The 22317-nt window shown below is 46.0% G+C and overlaps 1 protein-coding gene across 3 annotated transcripts in view; it reads left to right on the top strand.

Annotated features, from left to right (window-relative positions):
* Window positions 1-5963: 5963 nt before the first annotated feature.
* The window catches only part of taf15 (TAF15 RNA polymerase II, TATA box binding protein (TBP)-associated factor), a 20620-nt gene continuing 4266 nt past the window's right edge, over window positions 5964-22317 (top strand). The window contains exons 1-13 of one of the 3 annotated variants that reach the window (XM_063205898.1): window positions 5964-6100; window positions 6650-6683; window positions 7125-7167; window positions 7584-7650; window positions 8776-8908; window positions 10116-10306; window positions 10915-11152; window positions 15657-15691; window positions 16684-16716; window positions 17241-17359; window positions 18086-18215; window positions 21515-21634; window positions 22022-22106. In XM_063205898.1, coding sequence (XP_063061968.1) covers window positions 6091-6100; window positions 6650-6683; window positions 7125-7167; window positions 7584-7650; window positions 8776-8908; window positions 10116-10306; window positions 10915-11152; window positions 15657-15691; window positions 16684-16716; window positions 17241-17359; window positions 18086-18215; window positions 21515-21634; window positions 22022-22106 — 1238 coding nt within the window. In that variant the 5' untranslated portion in view covers window positions 5964-6090. Of the gene's footprint in view, window positions 6101-6649; window positions 6684-7124; window positions 7168-7580; window positions 7651-8775; window positions 8909-10115; window positions 10307-10914; window positions 11153-15656; window positions 15692-16683; window positions 16717-17240; window positions 17360-18085; window positions 18216-21514; window positions 21635-22021; window positions 22107-22317 lie in introns of all 3 variants that reach the window. The other 2 variants (XM_063205897.1, XM_063205899.1) reach the window with 2 other exon arrangements.

Here is a 22317-nt window from a genome sequence, read left to right as displayed (position 1 = left end):
TACCACTAAAGGCCACTAGGAAGCAACACTCATCATTCTAATAAGCAGCATTAGAGGGATGAGATATGATACCACACACACACACACACACACACTCTCACTCTCTCTCTCTCTCTCTCTCTCTCTCACACACACACACACACAGACACAGACACAGACACAGACACACACACGCGCTCTTTCTCTCACGCACTCTCTCTCTCTCTCTCTCTCTCTCTCTCTCACTCTCTCTCTCTCTCTCTCTCTCTCTCTCTCACACACACACACACACACACACACACACACACACACACACACACACACACACACACACACACACACACAGAGAGAGAGAGAGATCCAGACAGACACTGTTTCTTTAGAGGAGTTAAAATGGTTTATTTTATTGTCGTATTAAAAAAGCCTTTTCCTCCCCATTACCCCCAAGACACACTGCTGGAAGCATTCAGGAACAAGTGTGTGTGTGTGTGTGTGTGTGTGTGTGTGTGTGTGTGTGTGTGTGTGTGTGTGTGTGTGTGTGTGTGTGTGTGTGTGTGTGTGTGTGTGTGTGTGTGTGTGTGTGTGTGTGTGTGTGTGTGTGTGTGTGTGCGTGCGGTGGGATTTATGGCTGGTAAGTCACTGACTTTTTCAATATCAGATTTTCAAATAAACATTTGCCAAATAGGCCTACCGACAAGTTTCATATGTCATAGCAGCTTTCTTAACATAAGGTAGGCCTACATATTTTAACATACTGCATTTACGCAGAGAAAATGCTATTAGATCTTTCACACACACACACACACACACACACACACACACACACACACACACACACACAGATTAGGAAGTAGGCCTACCAAACATAGGCCTACCAAGCGCAGTGGTGAATCTACTTTCTCACGAAGCCTTAGATCAACATAATAAATTAATAGGCCTACTTAAATGCTGGTAACCGGGTGATAAGCAGAATAGCGGCCTTCGAGGTGTCCCGATATCAAGGGAAAATGGACTTGGCGAAGCGAACAGCCCTTCGGCTGCGCCGTCGGGCTGTTTAGAACGCTCCGCCTCGTCCATTATTTCTCTTGATATCGGGACACCTCGTCGGCCGCTATTCCATACATATCAGTATGTTTATAAATATAAATATGATATCAAAATATTAAGGAAGAGTGGAACAATATTTCTCTCATAGGCCTGCACGTGTGTGTGTGTGTGTGTGTGTGTGTGTGTGTGTGTGTGTGTGTGTGTGTGTGTGTGTGTGTGTGTGTGTGTGTGTGTGTACACTGCCATCTTAAAAGAGTAAGGTGTCTTCTCATATGGTGATGGCCCTCAAATGTACATTGCTGTCTCTCCACCGAGGCCCCATCGAGTCACTTGAAAATATGAACAGCGGGAGGCAACAGAACTGTAGCTAACAAAACTTGACAACTGAAATAATAAATACCGGTAATTGCTTTTCTTTCTAGGATGGAAGACAGCCACTCTGCATTTATAGCGCCTCTCACTGTAGTCTACTTTTTTATGGTGAGTATAGACTACTGTATATCCTATTTGAGCATTTTTTGGAGTGGTAGGCTACTGTAGCCTATATATTTGTGCTATACTAAATAATGGATCAATATATTTTAGGTGGGTATAGGCTATACTGAAATCCATGACATTTTGAAGTGGGTATAACTGCGTTCTACGCAGACTAGGCCTCCACTGGCGCCTTTCCACTCCTTCCTTCGAGCACTCAACATTGCATGCCTCTCGTTCACCCACTCAGACTCCAGGATCACCCTGCCACCAGGAGCAATTGGGGTTAACCCTATCCAGACTGGGGGGGTGGGGGGGGGGTAAAAGTGCCCGCACCAACTTTTGATGTTGTATAATTCCTTAACGACTTAAGCTATGACTACGAAACTTGGTGACTTTTCCTAAAATGTAGTTGGTTATAGTTTAGCACCAAAAGATTATGCTTATCATTTTTGCCGTTGCCATGGCAACGGTTTTCTGACAGGCATGTCTGACCAAATATCACTGATCTCATTGTGCATTCCCCAGAGGTAGGAGCTTCCTATAGGCAACCAGAAGGCAGCTACCTCCCACTTGAAAGCATTCCAACCAGCAAGCTAACCAAACTACAAACATGGAGGGACAAAAATACATATCCACTTCTCTAAGATGTCAGCAATGTAAACAATGAGATGTAAACAACACCATGCGTTTTTTTCCCCCATGTAGCCGCATTTCATCTTTGAAAGAGGCAATGCCAATAACTACACCTTAGAAAGTTTCATGGGCGGTTTTGCAACTGTTAACCTGTCCAAATCAACTCTATTTGTCCATAGAATGGTGATTGCTGAGTAATGTGCAACATAAACTATTCCTAATACTGTGCGCTGCCATTGCTGTGATGACATCACGATTGTCAATGGGACGAAGTCGGTTTGCTTCGGTTTTGCCCCAGCTCGCAACATTCCGCTTCAACAGGCGTTCCAATGCATTTCAGCAAGTAGGAGGTCAGAAACATCCCATCTCCCAACCCTGGGGAACGCAGCATAAGTATCATTATTGTTCCTTTTTCATATTTTTTTGTTATTTCCATTAGCATCAGACAGCTTTGTGAGCATTAAACTAGTCTGAATCATATAAGCATTAAAATGTAAGTGCATCACCTAAATTGGAAAGATGGAAAATACATTATGGCGAGATTTTGGGCATTATAATCAGATGATGTCATAATGACGTCATAATAGACCCCCCCCCCCCCCCCCCCCCAGTCTGAATAGGGTTAATCTTGCTCAAGGACACACCGATGGGGTCTGGCAGAGCGAGGCTCGAACCTGCAACCATCTGGATGCTGAGGCTCCTCTACCACCTGAGCCACCAATCCAAAATAAAGTCACGTAAAACTAGCCTGTCTTGTGTTAAAATTGGTGTGATGTCAGACAATCAGTTCCAATGCTCACATCAAAAACGAACTAAATCAGCTTTGTATGTATGTATATGTTCATTAAAGGGACACTGTTTCCAGAATTCATGCTGCCCATTCACCAATGTTACCTTTTTCATGAATACTTACCCCCACCATCAAATTCTAAGCATTCATTATAACTGGAAAAATTGCACTTTTCATACATGAAAAGGGGGATCTTCTCCATGGTCAGGTATTTTGAATTTCCAAAAATAGCCTAGCCATTTTTAGCTGCAAAATGACTCTACGTGAAAGTTTAGGCCTACTAAGTAGTCTAAGAAACAAATATTTCTAGAATGGGCCAAGTAAAGATCAAATTTGGCAATAGGCAGCTCAGTCTCAATGAGCAGCATAGTTGCAGTACCTTTTTTGACCATTTCCTGCACAGTGTCCCTTTAATGTGCAATGTCCTGAAAAATAAAAGTAAAGTAGGCATAATGTGCCCCGTGTGGTGGACGGGACGCGAGTTTGCGAAACATAGGACGATATTGCGCCCAACCGCGTTTGGCGTCTCCGATTGGCTACAACGGCTCCCTTGTTCCTCCCCTCTGATGGCTTTCATTTGACAGCAAGAATTTCAACTCTCGCTCAAAGCAGGCTTGCAGAACATTCGTGTACAAATAATTTGGCCGATCTCTTGAAACAGACACTAAAAGTAGGGTAACAACAAACAAAAAGTAGGCTACCCAAACCATTTACGATGCAGTAGGCCTACACAAATGCCGTGTCGTATTTCATTTTAGCGTGGTTTGGCATATCTCTTGAAACAGATGTGCCAAGTCAAACAAACGTAGCCATAGCCTACCCAATGATGCAGTGAGCTCCAGTATTTGATTTCATTTTTATTTACATAACCTAATAAATGAAAGCGTCACTAAATGCAATGTAATGTAGCCTTATGTAGCCTAATCCTAACTGCATAAACTCCTGTGTTTATACAAATGCCGTATCATGTCAATTTATTATGGTTTGGCTCATCTCTTGAAACAGATGACAAGACACTCAAAGCATAAACAAAAGCAGGCCTAGCCAACGATGCAATACAAATGACGTTTCTTACCATTTCATTTTATTCACATTATCCAAACCTCGAGGTGATCTGGTAAGTTGTCCACCGAGTCCATGGCACATGTGGTAGCAAATGTAGGATTTACCTATTTATTATGTCGGTAAATCCATCTGGTGGTCATATTAGGAACTGCATTCTGCATATCAATTCATCCCCACTTCTGTAGATCTAACATTAACACATGGATACTTTGATAAGGTCTGTAATGAAACACTAATATTGTGGTGATAGTTTTCTGTTGTCTAAGTAGGCTACCTCAGTTTTAACCAACTTTGCCTGTGACCTGACAAAAAATAGGTGGTGTCACGATGACAGACAGATGACAGACAAGGCATATTGGGTTGAAGAAAATGTATTAAATAGTATTTGGAACAAGGCATGAATCAGATTTCAAGGAGTGAAACTGCTACAGTGGCATCAACACAATGATGAAAGACAATGCATATTGGATTGGATTTAAACAAACTACATTTTGTGATTTTACATTTTCCTTGGTTTGCATGTTTTTAAACTGACCACATTTTGTGATTTTACATTTTCCTCCCGGTGTCTATTTGGCACTGCAGCAGTTTCACTCCTTGAAATCTGATGTATACCTTGTTCCAAATACTATTTAATACATTTTATACAATGCAATATGCATTGTCTTTCATCATTGTGTTGATTTGCCACTGTAGCAGTTTCACTCCTTGAAATCTGATGTATACCTTGCTCCAAATACTATGTAGGCCTAATACATTTTCTACAATCCAATAAGCCTTGTCTGTCATCATGACACCACCTATTTTTTGTCAGGTCACAGGCAAAGTTGGTTAAAACTGAGGTACTTAGACAACAGAAAACTCACCACAATTTCAGTGTTTCATTACAGACCTTATCAAAGTACCCTGTTAGATCTACAGAAGTGGGGATGAATTGATGTGCAGAATGCAGTTCCTAATATGACCACCAGATGGATTTACCGACATAATAAATAGAAGATAAATCCTACATTTGCTACCACATTTGCCATGGACTCGGTGGACAACTTACCAGATCACCTTGAGGTTTGGATAATGTGAATAAAATGAAATGGTAAGACACGTCATTTGTATTGCATCGTTGGCTAGGCCTGCTTTTGTTTATGCTTTTTGTGTCAGCTGTTTCAAGAGATCAGCCAAACCATAGGCTAATAAAATGACATGATACGGCATTTATAAACACAGGAGTTTATGCAGTTAGGATTAGGCTACATTACATTGCATTTAGCTGACGCTTTCATTTATTAGGCTATGTAAATAAAAATGAAATCAAATACTGGAGCTCACTGCATCGTTGGGTAGTCTATGGCTACGTTTGTTTGACTTGGCACATCTGTTTCAAGAGATATGCCAAACCACGCTAAAATGAAACACGACACGGCATTTGTGTAGGCCTACTGCATCGTAAATGGGTTGGGTAGCCTACTTTTTGTTTGTTGTTACCCTACTTTTAGTGTCTGTTTCAAGAGATCGGCCAAATTATTTGTACACGAATGTTCTGCAAGCCTGCTTTGAGCGAGAGTTGAAATTCTTGCTGTCAAATGAAAGCCATCAGAGGGGAGGAACAAGGGAGCCGTTGTAGCCAATCGGAGACGCCAAACGCAGTTGGGCGCAATATCGTCCTATGTTTCGCAAACTCGCGGCCGGGACTGGATGTGTGTGATGTCACACACTGTCACTCTAGCCCTGCCTTCCCGCAGGCCGCAGCTGGATAGAGAAATGGCGCAACGGAACATACCATTTTGTTCTTCAACAGGGGGCAGTTATTAAATGACTAATATATGCTTTGGGTGAATACTTATTAAACGTTAGGTGTTTTGTGAATGCACTTTTTAATTTATCATATACTTTACAATTCCCTTGTTGATATTCAGACATTATACATTCATATAATATAATAAAAAGCCACTAACTTGTCTTTAACCTACTTCTGGTACGTTCCAAACCCAGGGTAGCCTTGATCAGTGCCGCAGTGTGTCTGTGTATGCTTATGTCGTTGTCGTTGGGTTTTTAACATTGTCGGTGGTGCAGAGGGAAAATAGTTTTACTTTCACGCAACGATGGCCTCAGGTAAGACTTGTCTGGCGCATATGGACGGATTTAGGGGTGAGCTTTTTGACGCCATGAGAATTGTTTTCATGAGAGAGTCCTGAACCAAAAAGCTATAGCTTTTTAGCATGCTAACAAATGCTAACAAATGTTAGCACGCCGAGTAGCGAGGTAGCCTAGTTTAGGAAATGCCTTCCAGCGTTTTCTGTGTCGCAGTTCTAGTAATTTGGTGGAAATAACTCCAACCTACTGTGCTGTGGTAACTAGGTTAAGCAGCACGACCCCGCTTGAGAGTTGAAGTGGTGTATTTTCACTGTGTGAGTCCAGTAAACGTAACCCGGTTTTAACCGCCATTTATACCGACAGCGTGGTCTGCTAGCTAATGTGGACATGTAGCAGTCTAGCTTGCCTTTGCAGCTAACATAGTGTTTATGGTCCATGCTTTTCACCCATGCACCGATTAAACCCTATCATAATAGTATATTGGGAAGTCTGTCTTCGCGTGTGTGTATGGTTGTTGTTTGCCTGCCTTTGCAGTGAGCGTGTTCTTATTTTCAATCTTGTTTACAGATTCGGGCTACGGTCAGCCTGGAGCGCAACAAAGGTAACTTGGCTAGTATTAGCTTTGCTTTGATCTGACGTTGTAGTTGAGATCTGTGTGCTGGACCTGGTCTGTATTGTAAGTAAACGGTGTAAAACTAAGTTTGGCTTTAAAAGTGGCCGTGGCTCTAGAATGGTATGTCCCGGTCACACATGTTTTGCGTTATATTTTTTCAAAAGTGGTGGGGATAAGCTAGGTTCATCTCAAAAATGGTATGGACATGTCCCCCCACCATCCCGACCTATGTTACACCAATGACTGTAAGGATATGAGTGACTTTTTAATAAAGTAAACAATTGCTACTGTGTGATAACACAATTTAGAGACTTTTGTTTCATCCTCCTAGTAACTGGGAACAGCATTTCTTCCTTTAGTGAAAAGCAGTTGGTGTGTTGCGTTGCTGTGGTCGGATCCTGATGAGAATTGTCTTGTCTTGTCTTGCAGCTATGGTTCTTATGGAACTCCTGGCTACCAACAGGGAGGACAGGTTGGTACAGGTCTTAACCCCATTGAGTAATACTCTTGTCCTGACATTCATAACAAGTGCTCTAAATGAACCTTTTTTCATAACAAGTGCTCTAAATGAACTTTTTTATAATCATCTTCCAAGATGGCTAGCTAGTAGATGTCAATCTTACTAGCCAAACACCCTCACACGCTAGCCAAACTAGGCCGCTCGCACTAATAACACGCACCCAAATGGGTCAAAGTGGGCAATGAGTTTGTCGTTTCTACCTGCCAATCTCAAATTTCACTAGCATTCGGCCATTTGATTGGTGTTCATTTAATAAAGCCCTGTTCATAACTGTACTCGGGGCTTAATGTAGTCTCCCAGTGGCTAATTCTTTTGTCTCAGTATTCCTAACTGTGCTCCTCTGTTGTGCTGGTGGTGTTTCTCAGCAGGCCTATGGACAAGGAAACGGGGCCGGATCCTACGGTGGACAGAGTTATCCTGGCTATGGTCAGGCAGGTGTGTACCCTCCCTTGCTGCCTTTATCTGCCCCACCCCCCCCCCCCCTCCTTTATCTGTCCCTTTACAAGTCTTATACACCCCCCCCCCCCCTCCTTTATCTGTCTGTTTAGAAGTCTTATGCCCCCCCCCTCGTTTTCGTGTGTGTTGGTGATTGAAGAGTTTTCCATAATACAATGTATTTGAACAAGCCATCAGTGAACAGTCCTCCACCCCTGAGCAAGGTGCCTACCCCCCTCCCCCAGCAGTAATGTGTAATGTGTCTGCTATCCTCCCCTCTCCTCTCTCCTTTCCTCTCTCCTCTCCTCTCTCTGTGTCTCCTCCCCTCTCCTCTCTCTAATGTGTCCTCTATCCTCCTCTCTCCTCTCCTCTCTCTAATGTGTCCTCTATCCTCCTCTCTCCTCTCCTCTCCTCTCCTCTCTCTGTGTCTCCTCTCTAAAGGGCCGTACAACACGTCGCTGCTAGTTACTCGCTCAGCGGATGAAGTCAATAGAATGTCTACGTGTTCCAGCGAGTCTCGCTGGCGAGTAGGCGAGGAGAGTACAGGCGATGCGATGTGGGCGGGTTCCGAGATAAACTTATTTTATCTTCGAGCGACGCGAGTTAAGCGAGTAACCAATTGGAATGCAGGATACAGATTATTGACAGGTGACGTTGTCCCTGTGGTGTTCTGACCACCCAACTTCTGCACGCCATCACACTTTGAAGTGTTGAGGAAAATACATCCAATACAGTGTGTACACCATCAAAGGCTCATATGCATGGTTGTGCACTGCACACGATCAACGTTAAACAGCGTAGGCCTACATTTTGTTTCGTACGGGCGTTATTGGCGCTGACAGCGGGAACCATGACAACCAGTAAACAAAATCACCCAGAGCGAGTGGCAAGTGAGCGAGTGAGCAAGTAGCGAGTAAATAGCAGCGACGTGTGTGTACGGCCCTTTATGTGTCCTCTCTCCTCCTCTCTCCTCTCTCTAATGTGTCCTGTCTCCTGTCTCCTCTGTAGATGCTTCTTCGTATGGCCAGCAGCCTCAGGGCTATCCCCCAGCAGCAGTGATGTGTAATGCCTCAGGGCTCCTCTCCTCTCTCTAATGTGTCCTCTATCCTCTTGTCTCCTCTGTAGATGCTTCTTCGTACGGTCAGCAGCCTCAGGGCTACCCCCCAGCTGCAGGCTACGGACAGCAGCAGCAGCAGCAGCCGCCCAGCTATGACTCCTATGGCCAGCCAGCGGGGGGCGCCGCCGACGCAGCTGCAGGGTAAGGCCTGATGCATAGTCATACTGTGCAGACTTGGGGTAAAGCATAGACGTACTGTCAGCGGGGAGTATATTCCTCATAGTCGTCCTGCGTGCGACGCAGCCGCAGGGTAAGGAATAACACTACTCTCTTGGGGTGTTACAAGGAGTGCGTCTTAATGGGGCACCTAAGTCACGCCCTCTACTTCCTGGTTCATGGGGCAGACAGTTGCAAAATATTGAATGGAAGTGAACAAGGCGAGTCGTGGTGGACTTGTGGTGCATAAGTGGAGGTCCAAGGTTTGGATTGTTGTTGAAAAACCCCTAATTTCAAGCCCAGTAATTATTTTTTTACTCTCTCTGCCCCATGAACCAGGAAGTAGAGGGCGTGACTTAGGTGCCCCATATGCGACCTTGCCTCCTCCACTTGCGCTTGTCTGCTCGTCCCGCCTCCTGGCCCCTCCTCCGTGGAGAAAACGATAAAGTTTCCCAGCTGTCAGCCTCGCCACAACAACTTTTGAGGGACTGTTTTTCATTCACCATCCCAATTGCAAATGAGAAAAAGACTCTACAATTGAGCTTTTGCAAGATATTGAAATATAATGCTGTTGTCAGTGATGTCATCATGACGAGAAGCGAGTGGAGGAGGCAAGTGGAGGCGGCAAGGTCTCATATTAAGATGCACGCAAAATGATGGAAACACCTGTCATTTTAGAGTGGGAAGCTTCCCCCTGCATTCCACAGTTAATCCTGTTGGATGGGCTTCATCCTTCTTGGTGGTATTCTTGTCTCCTCTCCTCTCTGTGCTTAATGCTCCTCCCCTCTCCTCTCCTCTCTGTGCTTAAGGCTCCTCTCCTCCCCTCTCCTCTCCTCTCCTCTCCTCTCCTCTCTGTGCTCTAATGCCTCTCTCCTCTCTGCTTAAGGCTCCTCTTCTCTCCTCTCCTCTCCTCTCTGTGCTTAAGGCTCCTCTCTCTTGTCTCCTCTCCTCTCCTCTCTGCTTAAGGCTCCTCTTCTCTCCTCTCCTCTCCTCTCTCTCCTCTCCTCTCCTCTCCTCTCCTCTCCTCTCCCCACTCCTCTCCTCTCCTCTCCTCTCTCTTGTCTCCTCTCCTCTCCTCTCTGCTTAAGGCTCCTCTTCTCTCCTCTCCTCTCCTCTCTGTGCTTAAGGCCTCTCTCCTCTCCTCTCTGTGCTCTAATGCCCCTCTCCTCTCGTGTGGTGCGTGTCCCTGCAGGTATGGTGGTGACAAGTCCTACGGCCAGCCTGCGAGCGGAGCCTACGGCCAGCCTGCCGCGGCGGGAGGTTACGGTCAGCCGCCGCCGGCGTCGGGCAACAGCTACGGGCAGCAGGGGGGGTACGGGGGCCAGCAGTCCGGGGGGTACGGAGGAGGACAGGCAGAGGGAGGATACGGACGCAGGAACGAGGGTAAATATCCCATCGCATCGCATCACCTGATATGTAATATTGCATCCCCAAACACTCTTTGAAAACCACTGGTGGGGGGCACGGAAGGTTGGTAGGATCCTCACAGTTGGGAGCCTCACAGCCTTCATGACTATAAGATACGGTATCAATTTCTTAAAGCAAGGACTTTGATTATTTCCGATACTGAAGAATTCCCCACGATAAGATTCGGTTACATTTTTTTTCAATTACTTTTCCACTATTGTGTTATGGAGTTAGGGCATTGCACAGGGCCTAGCGATTTGATTCTTTTCGATACTGAAGAATTCCCCACGATGTGATTCGATTAAATCGCTGGCTGATACTTCGATGCATCGATACATTTAGATTTTATTTACACCCCTAGCCATAACCCTTTAACAACACCCTTTAAATGCAAATCCTGGAAGTGGCAACAAGACCAAACAAGACGAATGACGCATGCATGCAGATAGAACGTAGTGTAACTGGACGGTAGGGGTGTAACCGTATGGCAGGGGTGTCTTCAAAATGTCGGTAACGGGATGCAGGCCTCTTCATGCTGCCGTAACAGGGTGTATGTAATCGTGTGTGTGTGTGTGTGTGTGCAGGTGGTGAGAGCAGGGGGCGGTACGGTGGTGATGACGGTGGCTCTGACCGCTCGGAGGGTGGAGGCTACAGAGGGAGGGGTCGTGGCGGCGGCGGCGGTGGTTACGAGCGTGGCGGTTACGAGCGAGGTGGCGGCGGCGGCGGCGGATACGATCGCAGCAGCAGCGGAGGAGGAGGAGGGTATGAGCGTGGCGGATATGACCGGGGAGGCAGAGGAGGCGGAGCCCCGTCTGGCATGGGGTAAGTGTGCAGCACAGTGCACTACGCCCCGGCAGGTACACACACACACGTACAGCAGGCACACACACACACGGGCTGTGTCTCAAATGACGCACTTTTGTCAGTGCACTGACAGTCAGTGCACAGTCTCGTGGGAAAATTTGAGCACTGTGCCCTCGCTGGAAGTGACGGCTGAGCATGGCATTAGCTTGCCAAAATACGAGTTGGCTACTGTTAACAATGCACAGCGTCTGGGGCTTGTATTTCCATTTCCTTCACCCCAAAGGACAACAATTGCACATACAATACTTTGGTTTGCATGTAAAGGTTGGTGTCCCATCAACATTACTTACAGAATTAGGAGACTGTTGATCAAACTCTTCTACTGAACTGAATGCCACATTTCCTCCGTGTCATTGTCAACATGGCCACCGTTTAGTGCGTGCAGTGTCCATCATTCAAGCACTGCATTTTTCCGCCATTGTTAGGGGATCATCCTGGCACTCTCAGTGCACTGGCTCAACTGAAATTTTCAGCGTGAGCGCCCTGGGCACTGAAAAACGGTGCCCGAAGTGCACAAGTGCGGCATTTGAGACACGGCCACACACACACACTTCCGTACACTCCTGGACCCCTGGCACACTGCATACGCCACGGCAGGGACACACACACACACTGCACAGACATGCACTCATACAACCGTCCATCACACACAAAGGTGAGCTACCATGCATAGATGCATAGAGGAAGCTTGGCCCATCCCACATCGATACAGCTTTGTCCCATCTCTGCAAATGTACGTGATCATCGTTGGGTCAACTGGGAAGCTCAATTTTGAGGAAGAACAACCGTTACCGCGGTTATGGTTTCACACCCCAGAATCTTACATGACATTACATTGCTTTTGGCAGACGCTTTATAACCAAAGCGACTTTCAAAAGAGGACATAATCAAGCCAGCATCACAAGAAAATACAAAGTGCCACAGGAGATATACAGAACAACAAGTGCAGTTGCAATTATGCATCTTGGAGGAATCTGCAGGGTTTTCAACTTGGGTCTTTTATTTTACTTTTTATTTATTTTTTCCCCCTCTTGTCTCCAATCTGGAGAGTCAGTGGACGGTGTCTTAGCTTCATGCACAACTAACTGAAGCTGTCAAGCACATTGGTGTTTACGAGGAAATGTATATTTTGACATTTTTGCGTCTTCCCCAATCTGGTCCTCTACTTCCCCTCTCGGGTTACTTGACCTGTGGGTTTGCTGACAGAAACAGCCAAGAAACAGGAGAGAGAGAGAGAGAAGTTGGTGTTTTTTTGTTTTTGCTTGCACCAATCCCCTTCCTTTTCATCCTTGGTTAAAGGGACACTGTGTGAGATTTTTAGTTGTTTATTTCCAGAGTTCATGCTGCCCACTCACAAATGTCAGCTTTTTCATGAATATTACCACTATCATCAAATTATAAGTATTCATTATGACTGGAAAAATTGCACTTTTCATACATGAAAAGGGGGATCTTCATGGTCCGCCATTTTGAATTTCCACAAATATTTTTTTTTTAGCTGCAGAAATGACTGTACTTGGACCACACCAGAAAATATTTGTTTATTACTTGGTAAACTTTCATGTAAAGATCAAATTTGGCAACAGGCAGCCCCGTTTCAATGAGCAGCATAGTTGCAGTACCTTTTTTGACCATTTTCTGCACAGCGTACCTTTAACTCATTGGCTGGGTTTTCAGCCGCAGGTGACAACCAAACACGCCTGTAATGCTCCTGTTTCAAAGCCCTGCCAGTAAGAACGGTACGTGTAAAGGATCAATGCAAAGCCCTCGAACCTCAGTCTATAGCTGCCGGATATGGCCCAACACTCCTCAAGCCAGCAAGCTGTGAAATTGTAAAGCCCAGGTTGAAAACCATGTGCCGTGCACACGAAGAATATTTTGATTTTTTTAGAAAATGATTTCACGGCCCACTTGACATATCTTCAGGGCCCACCAGTTAAAGAACCCCTGGCGTAGAGCGTTCTGGAAGTATCGTCACTGTGCGTCCTCAACTTCACTTCCTGCGTAGAACATGTCCACTCTTACCTGTCTGTCCACATTCTTGCCTGTTTGTTGTGCTCACCAGTGCTAAAGGCATCTCCGGAAGAAAAAGTCTAAATCGTCATGTAAGGTCATTTCAGGCCAGAAGAAACGTCTGTGCTCACGGTTCGAATAGTCAGCGGTCTGCAACCATCTATAGCTCACTGGCGAAACGTGACCCGTCGCGTTGTCTTCCACTTGATGTGATATTTGATGGTCAGAGATTTTGATTCGGTGATCACACATCCCTTCCCTCCCTATCGAAGTCATTTGTGGTCTCAAGGCAGCACACAGTTGATTCGGTGAAGAACCAGATCTCCACATAAAAGTTCTTCTGTCATTCTGTTGTGAAAACCCTTAGCATGTTTTCAGTAGAGCAGGCTGGTTATTTTTTTATTTTCTTGAAATCCCCCATCCGATCTTTCCTGAAGGTAAACATTAGTTCATCACTGGTAACCTGTCAGGGCTCCTTGGGCATTTCTCAAAACTCTAGGCCGTGCACTTCCAGGTGTATCAGCCTAATTAGTCACGCCCAGTGATTGGATACTCTTTATTAGTCACGCCCAGTGATTGGTGAACTCTGCGGAGACTACTCTATCACTGGGCGTGACTAATTGGGCTAATGCACTTGGAAGTGGGCGCACTAGAGTTTTGGGAAATGCCCCTTGTCTAGTGACTATACTGCCCTACAGAGGCAAACTGCACTAACTACGACAACATTGAAACTGAAAGGAAAAAAACATGCACTATCTCTAAAACAAACACATTTTGTCCATAATTATTTGTCACAAGATGGTGTATATGAACACCATTTTCAGTCTAAATCTAAATTGATTTTGACACAAATGTAGTTACTGCAATTTGCCTTTGTAGGGCAGTGTTGACCTTTAGCTGTTAGTTCGATCCTTATGAATGACCTCCCCTGCCCCGCTCCCATGGAAACCCATCAACAATGGAAGGTGCCCTGAAGCGCTGGGCTTGTGCCGGGATCACAAATGCCACACACACACGCGCACACCTAAAAAAACCAAACACCAACAAATGAAAGAGGGGGTGGGCGGGGGCAATCAGTGTTGAAACGGTGACTTGTGAGTTTTGTGTTGTGTTCTCATCTCCTTGGAGTGGTATGCTGCTTATGTTAACATGGTCTACATTTTACACCACAGGTATCACAAAGTGAGAAAGTGAAATTAAACTTGGACGTCAGACATCTGAGCTCATAGAAAGCACACAATGGAAGACAAAACAAAAACCTACCCAAAAAACCCAGACCAATCAAAAAACCAAAAAGAAATCTACCTGCTCTTAATGCTGAAAGTGCCCTCTGGCTGGTCAGCGGCCACGCTGGTTAAAAATATTAAAGATCCTGGCCATTGCAAGGTAGCCAGCCCAGAAGGAAGACCCTGCCTGCTAATCGTCCTTGGCACCGGACACACTCTAAAAAGCCTAATCCTAATCTGAACCCACACCATAATCTGAGCCCACACCTGAATCTGAACCCACATCGCACTCGGCTGCTAAACTTGACCCTTGGAGATTCAAATTGAATTTCTTCTTATTCTGCCTCAGTTTCAGTCCACCAAATTTGCGAGTTCTTCAAATTGTCCCAGAGGGGGGTATGCCAAGAACAAGAAGCTGGTTTAGGAGTAAACCAGGTGAAATTCAGAGGTAAATCATCTAATAGAAGAGCCTGGAGTCCTCATTTTATGAAGATCTCCTGGCTCTTCTATTAGATGATTTACCTCTCCATTTAACCTGGTGTCCTCCTGGTCCAGCTTCTTAGTACGGGCCTCAGCCGTGTCATGGTTTGTCTAGTGCCTCTCCGCTGCCCTGTGTGGTGTTAGGGGGGGAGCGGCCCCTCCCTTGGCGTGAGCTCATGGCAGAGGGACCCCCCTAGCCTGGTTCACACCAGACGTTGTGTGTGTAGCTTCGGCGCCCCCTGGCGGCGCAGAGCTACACACACTACCGTCTGGTACACAGCCATAGAGCACGCTCCGTCTCCAACCAGAAAATAGGCTGAGAATGTATTGCTTCAAAATCAACGGTAACTCGCATTAAGGAGTCACAAGACAGATTAGAGACTATATTGACTCTTTAAAGATTAACAGGAAGGTTTTTGAAGGAATTTGTTGGTGAGGAGGCCGTGCCGAAGCAATAAATTCTCAGCCTATTTTCTGGTTGGAGACGGAGCGTGCTCTATGGCTGTGTACCAGACGGTAGTGTGTGTAGCTCTGCTCCGCCAGGGGGCGCTGAAGCTACACACACACCGTCTGGTGTGAACCAGGCTAGGACCCCCCCCCCCCCCCCAGGCCTAGACAGACCTCTGTGCTGTGTGACTGCTTGACTGACTTGACTTGACTGTCTGTAGCGGGGAGTCTTGCACTCCCGGTTTGCGAAAGCCAAAGGAAAGCAAAACATCATGTCTTCAATTTTTCCTCTGCAGAGGTGGTGACCGTGGTGGCTACAAAAATTTCGGTGGTAAGTCCTGAGCATCAGAACCCGTCTCAATTGGGGAGAGGAGGAAGGAGGAGGAGGAGGAGTAGGAATAGGAATAAAAGGGGGAAAATGAGAGGGGGGAAAAAAACAAAAGGGGGAGGATAACAGACTGAAACGACAAGGAGGGGGGGGGGGGGGGGGACGACAAAGGGGGAGGATGAGAGATTTACTTAAAGATCACAGTCTTGAGCCACCATTTTCGTTTGTACATAACCCCAGGAATTCACAACTGTTTTACGGACTATGAAAGAGGTGGTAAGTTAATCCTCTGGTACAGGAGGTGGTGATCCTCTGGTATATGGAGAGCATCTGGTTAGAGGCACACATGCAATACTGTAAGACATTCCACTATGTATGAATGAGGAGGTATTCCTCTGGTAAAGAAAAATGGCAAGGTCATCTTTTAGAGGTGTGTGTATGTAACACTCTAAGCAACTGTACTGCATTATGAATCAGGTATTCTTCCTGTGTGGAGTCATGCTCATCATCTGGTAGGCAGGTGTGTAGCCTACTCCTGTAAGCACTACGCTGCATGGTGGTAAGAGAAGAGGGCGTGGAGGAGCCACGGTTGCCCACGGTTACCCGGTGATGCTGCTGCTGGTGGTGGTGGTGGTAAAGCAACTTGCCTTAGCCGAGGACTACCTAAGTTGCCACGGTTACGAGGACTCTTGTCATCTCCGAGGCCCACAGCCCTGGGCTTGACTGCTGCAACGTGTTGTCAAGTCCAGCCCAGTCCAGTCCAGGCCGATCACTCAAAAGGTTATACAAGACGACAACCTGGTGGAATAGCTAAACAGTGTCTCTTATCTGCGGTATTTTAATGGATCAGTCGGTTTTTGAGAGAGGGAGAAGCCTGTTGATGTGTAGGGGAGTAAATGTGACCTGTTTGTTGTGATGCGTGTGTTGTGGTGGTTCCTGCCTGACCGCTCTAACGGCGTGTCCCTCCCCCATCTCTCCTCTCTGATGTCTTCCAGGCTCCAGAGACTACAGCCAAAGGGATGAATCTGGTGAGTACGCCAGGCAGGCGCTACACCAAACTCCTGTTTAAGCACCCTGGAGTACCACAAGGGTCCATGCTTGGTCCACTGTCGTTCAGCTTGTAGATTTAGTGACCTGTCCTGGATCAGTAACCTGCCAGCTGTATGCAGATGACTGTGTTGTATACTCATGAACGGCGTGACGTTTACCATGTGCGTTACGCCCATTTGTGTTGGAAAACAGCCAATGTCAATTGGTGGTCTTGGAGTTTAATAAACGGAAGATAAGGACCTGTAGTCTAGCGTTGTTCACGCGCAACATGCCGAAAACCGGAAAGCCCTGTCGTTTATCCACAAGCCACTTTACTAGCCTACAAAGACGACTTGAAAACAAAACAAACACGTGTACTTTCAATACAAATGGTGAACACAATATTAATGAAAGGACGAAAGTAGATCTTTAAGCTATAGCCATTATGTCTTCATGTAAATTTGTCTTGGGCTGCCTTGAGTGTGTGTTCATTTGTCTTGTCCTCTTTCTCCCTCCTGTCCAGGTGGTGGAGGTGGTGAGCAGGATAACTCTGACAACAACACCATCTTTGTTCAGGGTCTTGGGGAAGACGTCACCACTCAGGAAGTGGCCGACTACTTCAAGCAGATCGGCATCATCAAGGCAAGACGCGCATCACAATACATCACGATACATCACAATACGTCACATCACATGACATCACATCACAATACCTGACATTACATTACAGTGTTATTACATTACATTGGCTTCATTAAGGCAAGATGCTCTACACCAGTGGTGCTCAAACTGTGGTACGTGTACCACTGGTGGTACTTGAGACATCTCTGGTGGTACTTGGAAGAAGGCTGATCAAGTTGTTGCAGTTGAAAATGTCTCTTTGGTCTCACATTTTGTAATATTGAATTGTATGAATCTGAAAACATAATGCAGAATAATACTAGGCAAGCAAGAAATTTAAACACAAAAGTTGCTGGCAAAAGTGAATATGGAAGGCCTTTACTGCGATATTCTAATGTTGGTTGTCAAGGTGGTACTCGGAGAGCTCAATATTTTCTCAGGTGGTACTTAACACAGAAAGTTCGAGAACCACCGCTCTAGATGCTTCCTCCTTCTCTATATAGATGGGCATCATTGAGGCAAGACCATTTTCATAGATTTCTAAAATCGTGGGGTGTATCGAAGCGTAGGCCAAAAGTTGTGATTTGAGACGAATCGTGAGTTGAGTGTTAGTTGTGATGGTTACAGGCCTGCTGGGTTCTGTCTAATATCCGAAATCTACAAGACTAAGGGGTGAAAATAATCTTCAGTTTTCACACTTTGATAAAAAACTTTTTTTGTGTGTGTGTTCGTGTGTTCCCTCCCCAGGTGAATAAGAAGACGGGTCTGCCCATGATCAACCTGTACACAGACAAGGCGACCGGCAAGCTGAAAGGAGAAGCCACCGTGTCCTTCGACGACCCCCCCTCAGCCAAAGCAGCCATAGACTGGTTCGACGGTAGGTGCAAGACACACACACACACACACAGGCGCACACTCAAACGGTTCTTTATATGCCGACTCCTGTCCTCTCTTGCTCCCATGCCTGTGGCCTCGCAATGTCACTGACTACAAACATCCATTCTAATGTCTCTCAAAGGTGCAATTCTAATCATTTGCAGTCGGTATAATGAATGAAGATGGAATAGTCCCAAGTTGTTGTGACTACAGCAGGCTGACGGCGGGGAGAACTTAATGGTCTTCTCCACGGAGGCGGGACGTCAGCAAAACACAAGGCCACAAGCTCCACAGACATCATATATGAATACTAGATACGTCATCGCGTATTTCAAGCACGTCCGCACAGGTCGGCCATATTAGCGCAGCCTAAACTCTCCACAGACCCTCCGTTACACCTGAAGTAAACTGAAGAGTTGAAACGTTGGGATACTTAAAAATGTATACTGTTGCTTCGCTGAAATATTGACACGTGTTTATAAATGGTAGGGCTCCTCAAAACGTAAGTGTAGACGGGTAAAACACCCAGGAGAGTAATAGGGCTATGCTTCCCACTTAACCTATTTGTCCAAAAAATTAGATAGACCTACAGCTAATAGGCTATATATTTTAACCATTGCTGTGCATTACGTTGACGGCATGGATATATTCATTGCATCAAATTATAGACGACAGAGATGACGTACTGGAAGAGAGATGTAGCCTACAGCGCAACAAGTTAATTCTATCTGGATGGCTTTAGCGTCACGACTCATTTTGAACACAAGGTGGAGCTGTCGAAACCAAAGTAGAATGTAGACTACAAGTGAACGTTTATTTATTTTACTGAAAATATAAAAGATTACTTTGTGCATTTGTTTATGAGATCTATTTAATTACCTGAATAAGCCTACTGAATTATATTATACACGATTTTAGACCTATGAACATTATAATATAATGTAATATAATATAATAATAATGTGAATATGCATCACGATGCAGTATCAACATATACTTTCGTTTGGATTTTTTTTATACTGTATAAAAAACCAACCCTTTAAAAAATCGAAATCAATTTGAGGGAATTATGGCCATCTGAAGAGTATACAACACCAAAAACTCACTGCAACTGGTTGAGCCAGCAGGCTGCGCTAACATGGCCGCCATGCGCGGACGTTCGACTTGCATGACGGGAACGCGGACGACGCATCTAGTATTCATATATGATTAGGGCTGGGTATCGCAGCCATGTTCCTGTATCGATTCGATTCCGATTCTTAGGGCTTTGAATCGATTAATCACGATTCGATTCGATTCATTCCGAATCGATTCAATCCGAATCGATTCAATCCGTTCCCTTCTTGGTGCCAGGATTTCCCCCAAAAGATGCCGTTGCCTATTTTTATATAAACATGTCAAAAGGCTGTGGCTTGACAGTGTTAACAGATTGCTAATTTGTAATAAGTAGGCCTAGGCCTAACTGACTAATACCTACTGGGTATTTTCCATAGACCTAACTATAACAAAAAGAACAAAAAAAATCGATTTTGTGCCCTGTGAATCGATTATATACATTTAAAATGAAATTGATCGATTATCGATTGAATCGATTATTTCACCCAGCCCTATATATGATGTCTGTGACGAGGACGGGAGTCTGCTTATTGGAAAGGACCTACAAACCAAAGACTTAAGATCGGATAAGGACTATCGATGGGACATGCATTGGCCACCGTGTAGTTTGAGGGTGTGACCTGAGGACACGAGTGGATGGAAAAGTAACTCCGGTGGGAATGATCAGTGGGTGCGATTCCATAATTCATAAAAATTGTAACTCTGCTAAATCGGTCGAAAGAGGATATCCGGTTGTCAGTGTTCAGTTTGTGGTCAAATGAGTTGGCTGCAGCTGTCGGTCAGGAGTAATTGCAGGCGATAATTAAGGACAGATGACAAACATTCGCGGTGTCCTATGACTGTTCCACGCCAACCCCGGCGGTAGTGGCATAGCAGATTACTTTGATGCCTCCAGTACTGTCCGTAGAAGAAATGTGGCTCCCCTCACGGCAGACTCGTACTACGCTGTTATGACGTCAGTACGCCCTCCTCTCTCTAGTCTCCTAGCTACACACTAGAGCATGACACGGGATTTTCACTCCCGTCCCATCCCGGTCCCAGAAAAAAAATCCCATCCCATCCCGGACTGGAGTAAAAGAAACAAATCCCGTCCCGTCCACTCCTGAAAAGAATGTTTCTCAATCCTGCCCACTCCCACTCAAAATCAATCCCATTCCTGTTTCATCAAAAAAAAGCCTTTTTTTAATGAAAAAATAAGCGGCATTCCCGCTCTCGTTCATCTTTAAAATTTTGACTNCCATCCCGCAAGACCCGCGGGACCCACGGGAATTCCTGAAAAATGTCATCCTCTACTACAAACTGACCAAAGCTGCCATTGCCTGGCTGGGTGAGTTAATAACCAATGGTGTGCTTGTTGACTTCACTTGGCAAGCGATTTTTGAGTTGTGTCTGTGCAAAAATATGTAATTATTTGGACTACACAACAGACGTCGCATGTCCGACGTGCAGCCACTTAAGCCGTGGTGCAGCGGTAGGGTTGGCTGTGCCTCGGTTCACGTCAGATATGCGAGGCGCACGTGTAGTCACAGTTTTGCACAAAAGCTAAAATAACGTTTCTTGCGTGTCGAAAATGAGTGGTCTTACAACGCAAATCCAAACCTTTCAAATTCACTGCCATCATATGTGAAATCCGGAGCACATGCCAAACGGGATGAGGATTTAGCTTGACTCGCTCCATTATCTCTCATTCAAAAATTTCAGAGCTCCAGCCCCACAGATCGGAAGTAGAAGGGCGTGACTTAGGTGCCCCATACTCATGAACGGCGTGACGTTTTCCATGTGTGTTACGCCCATTTGTAGGGGAAAACAGGCAATGCAAGTCAATTGGTGATGTTGGGGTTTAATAAACGACAGATACGGACCTGTAGACTAGCGTTGTTCACGCGCAACATGCCGAAAACGTGTTGTGTTGCCGGCTGTTCAAATAATATCGCCAAACAGCCGTGGCTGAAGCATGGAATGTGTTCATTTAGACTAGCCGATGTAGCATGTAAGTCAATGAGACATTCGGTTTGTTTTCACCCATAAAGGGGCGTAACGCAAATTTAAGAGCAAAGTACCCGGATGGCCGTTCATGAGTATTGAACCTGCGCCGCCCGTGTAGCGGCTAGAGCCTAGCTGGGCTGGAACCCTGCCGTTAATGTGTGTGTGTGTGTGTGTTGTTCCCGCTGCTGTCGCCAACAGGAAAGGAGTTCCAAGGTAAGCCCATCAAGGTGTCGTTCGCCACGCGCAGGGCAGAGTTCGCTCAGGGAGGAAGAGGAGGCCGAGGAGGAGGAGGAGGAGGAGGAGGAGGACGAGGAGGAGGTATGTAGTACACACACACACACACACACACACACACACACACACACACACACACACCAGGGAGGAGGTATGTAGTGCAGAGAGGGACAGACACATACACACACACACACACACACACAGACACACACTAAGGAGGAAGAGGAGGAGTAGGTATGTGATTAGTCACGCCCAGTGATTGGATACTCTGTAGACTTCACCAAAGAGTATCCAATCACTGGGTGTGACTATTTAGGCTGATGCACTTCGAAGGACACTGTCCTAGGTTTTTAGAAGGGCCCAGTGTCTGTCGTGTCTGACCCCTGCTCATGCACAAGTGGAGGACGCGAGTCCGCATATTGGAATGCACTTCCTGACGTGTCGTGACCCCTGTCTCTGCTTCCTGTTTAGGGTTCAGAGGTCGCGGAGGTGGCGGCTTCGGGGGCGGCGGCCCCAACTTTGACGTGAAGGGAGGAGACTGGCCCTGCCCCAACAGGTAGAACACACACACACACACACACACACACACACACACACACACACACACACACACACACACACACACACACACGAGGAGGAGGAGGAGGAGACTGGCCCTGCCCCAACAGGTAGAGGGCGTCCTTTACATACACACACACACAGACACACACACGCACAGACACACACACGAGGAGACTGGCCCTGTCCCAACAGGTAGAGGGCGCTGT

This window comes from Engraulis encrasicolus, chromosome 8 (assembly GCF_034702125.1).
Source record: "Engraulis encrasicolus isolate BLACKSEA-1 chromosome 8, IST_EnEncr_1.0, whole genome shotgun sequence".
Taxonomy (NCBI): domain Eukaryota; kingdom Metazoa; phylum Chordata; class Actinopteri; order Clupeiformes; family Engraulidae; genus Engraulis; species Engraulis encrasicolus.
The sequence above is the reverse complement of the archived record's forward strand: the minus strand, read 5'-3'. Positions and strand labels throughout refer to the sequence as shown.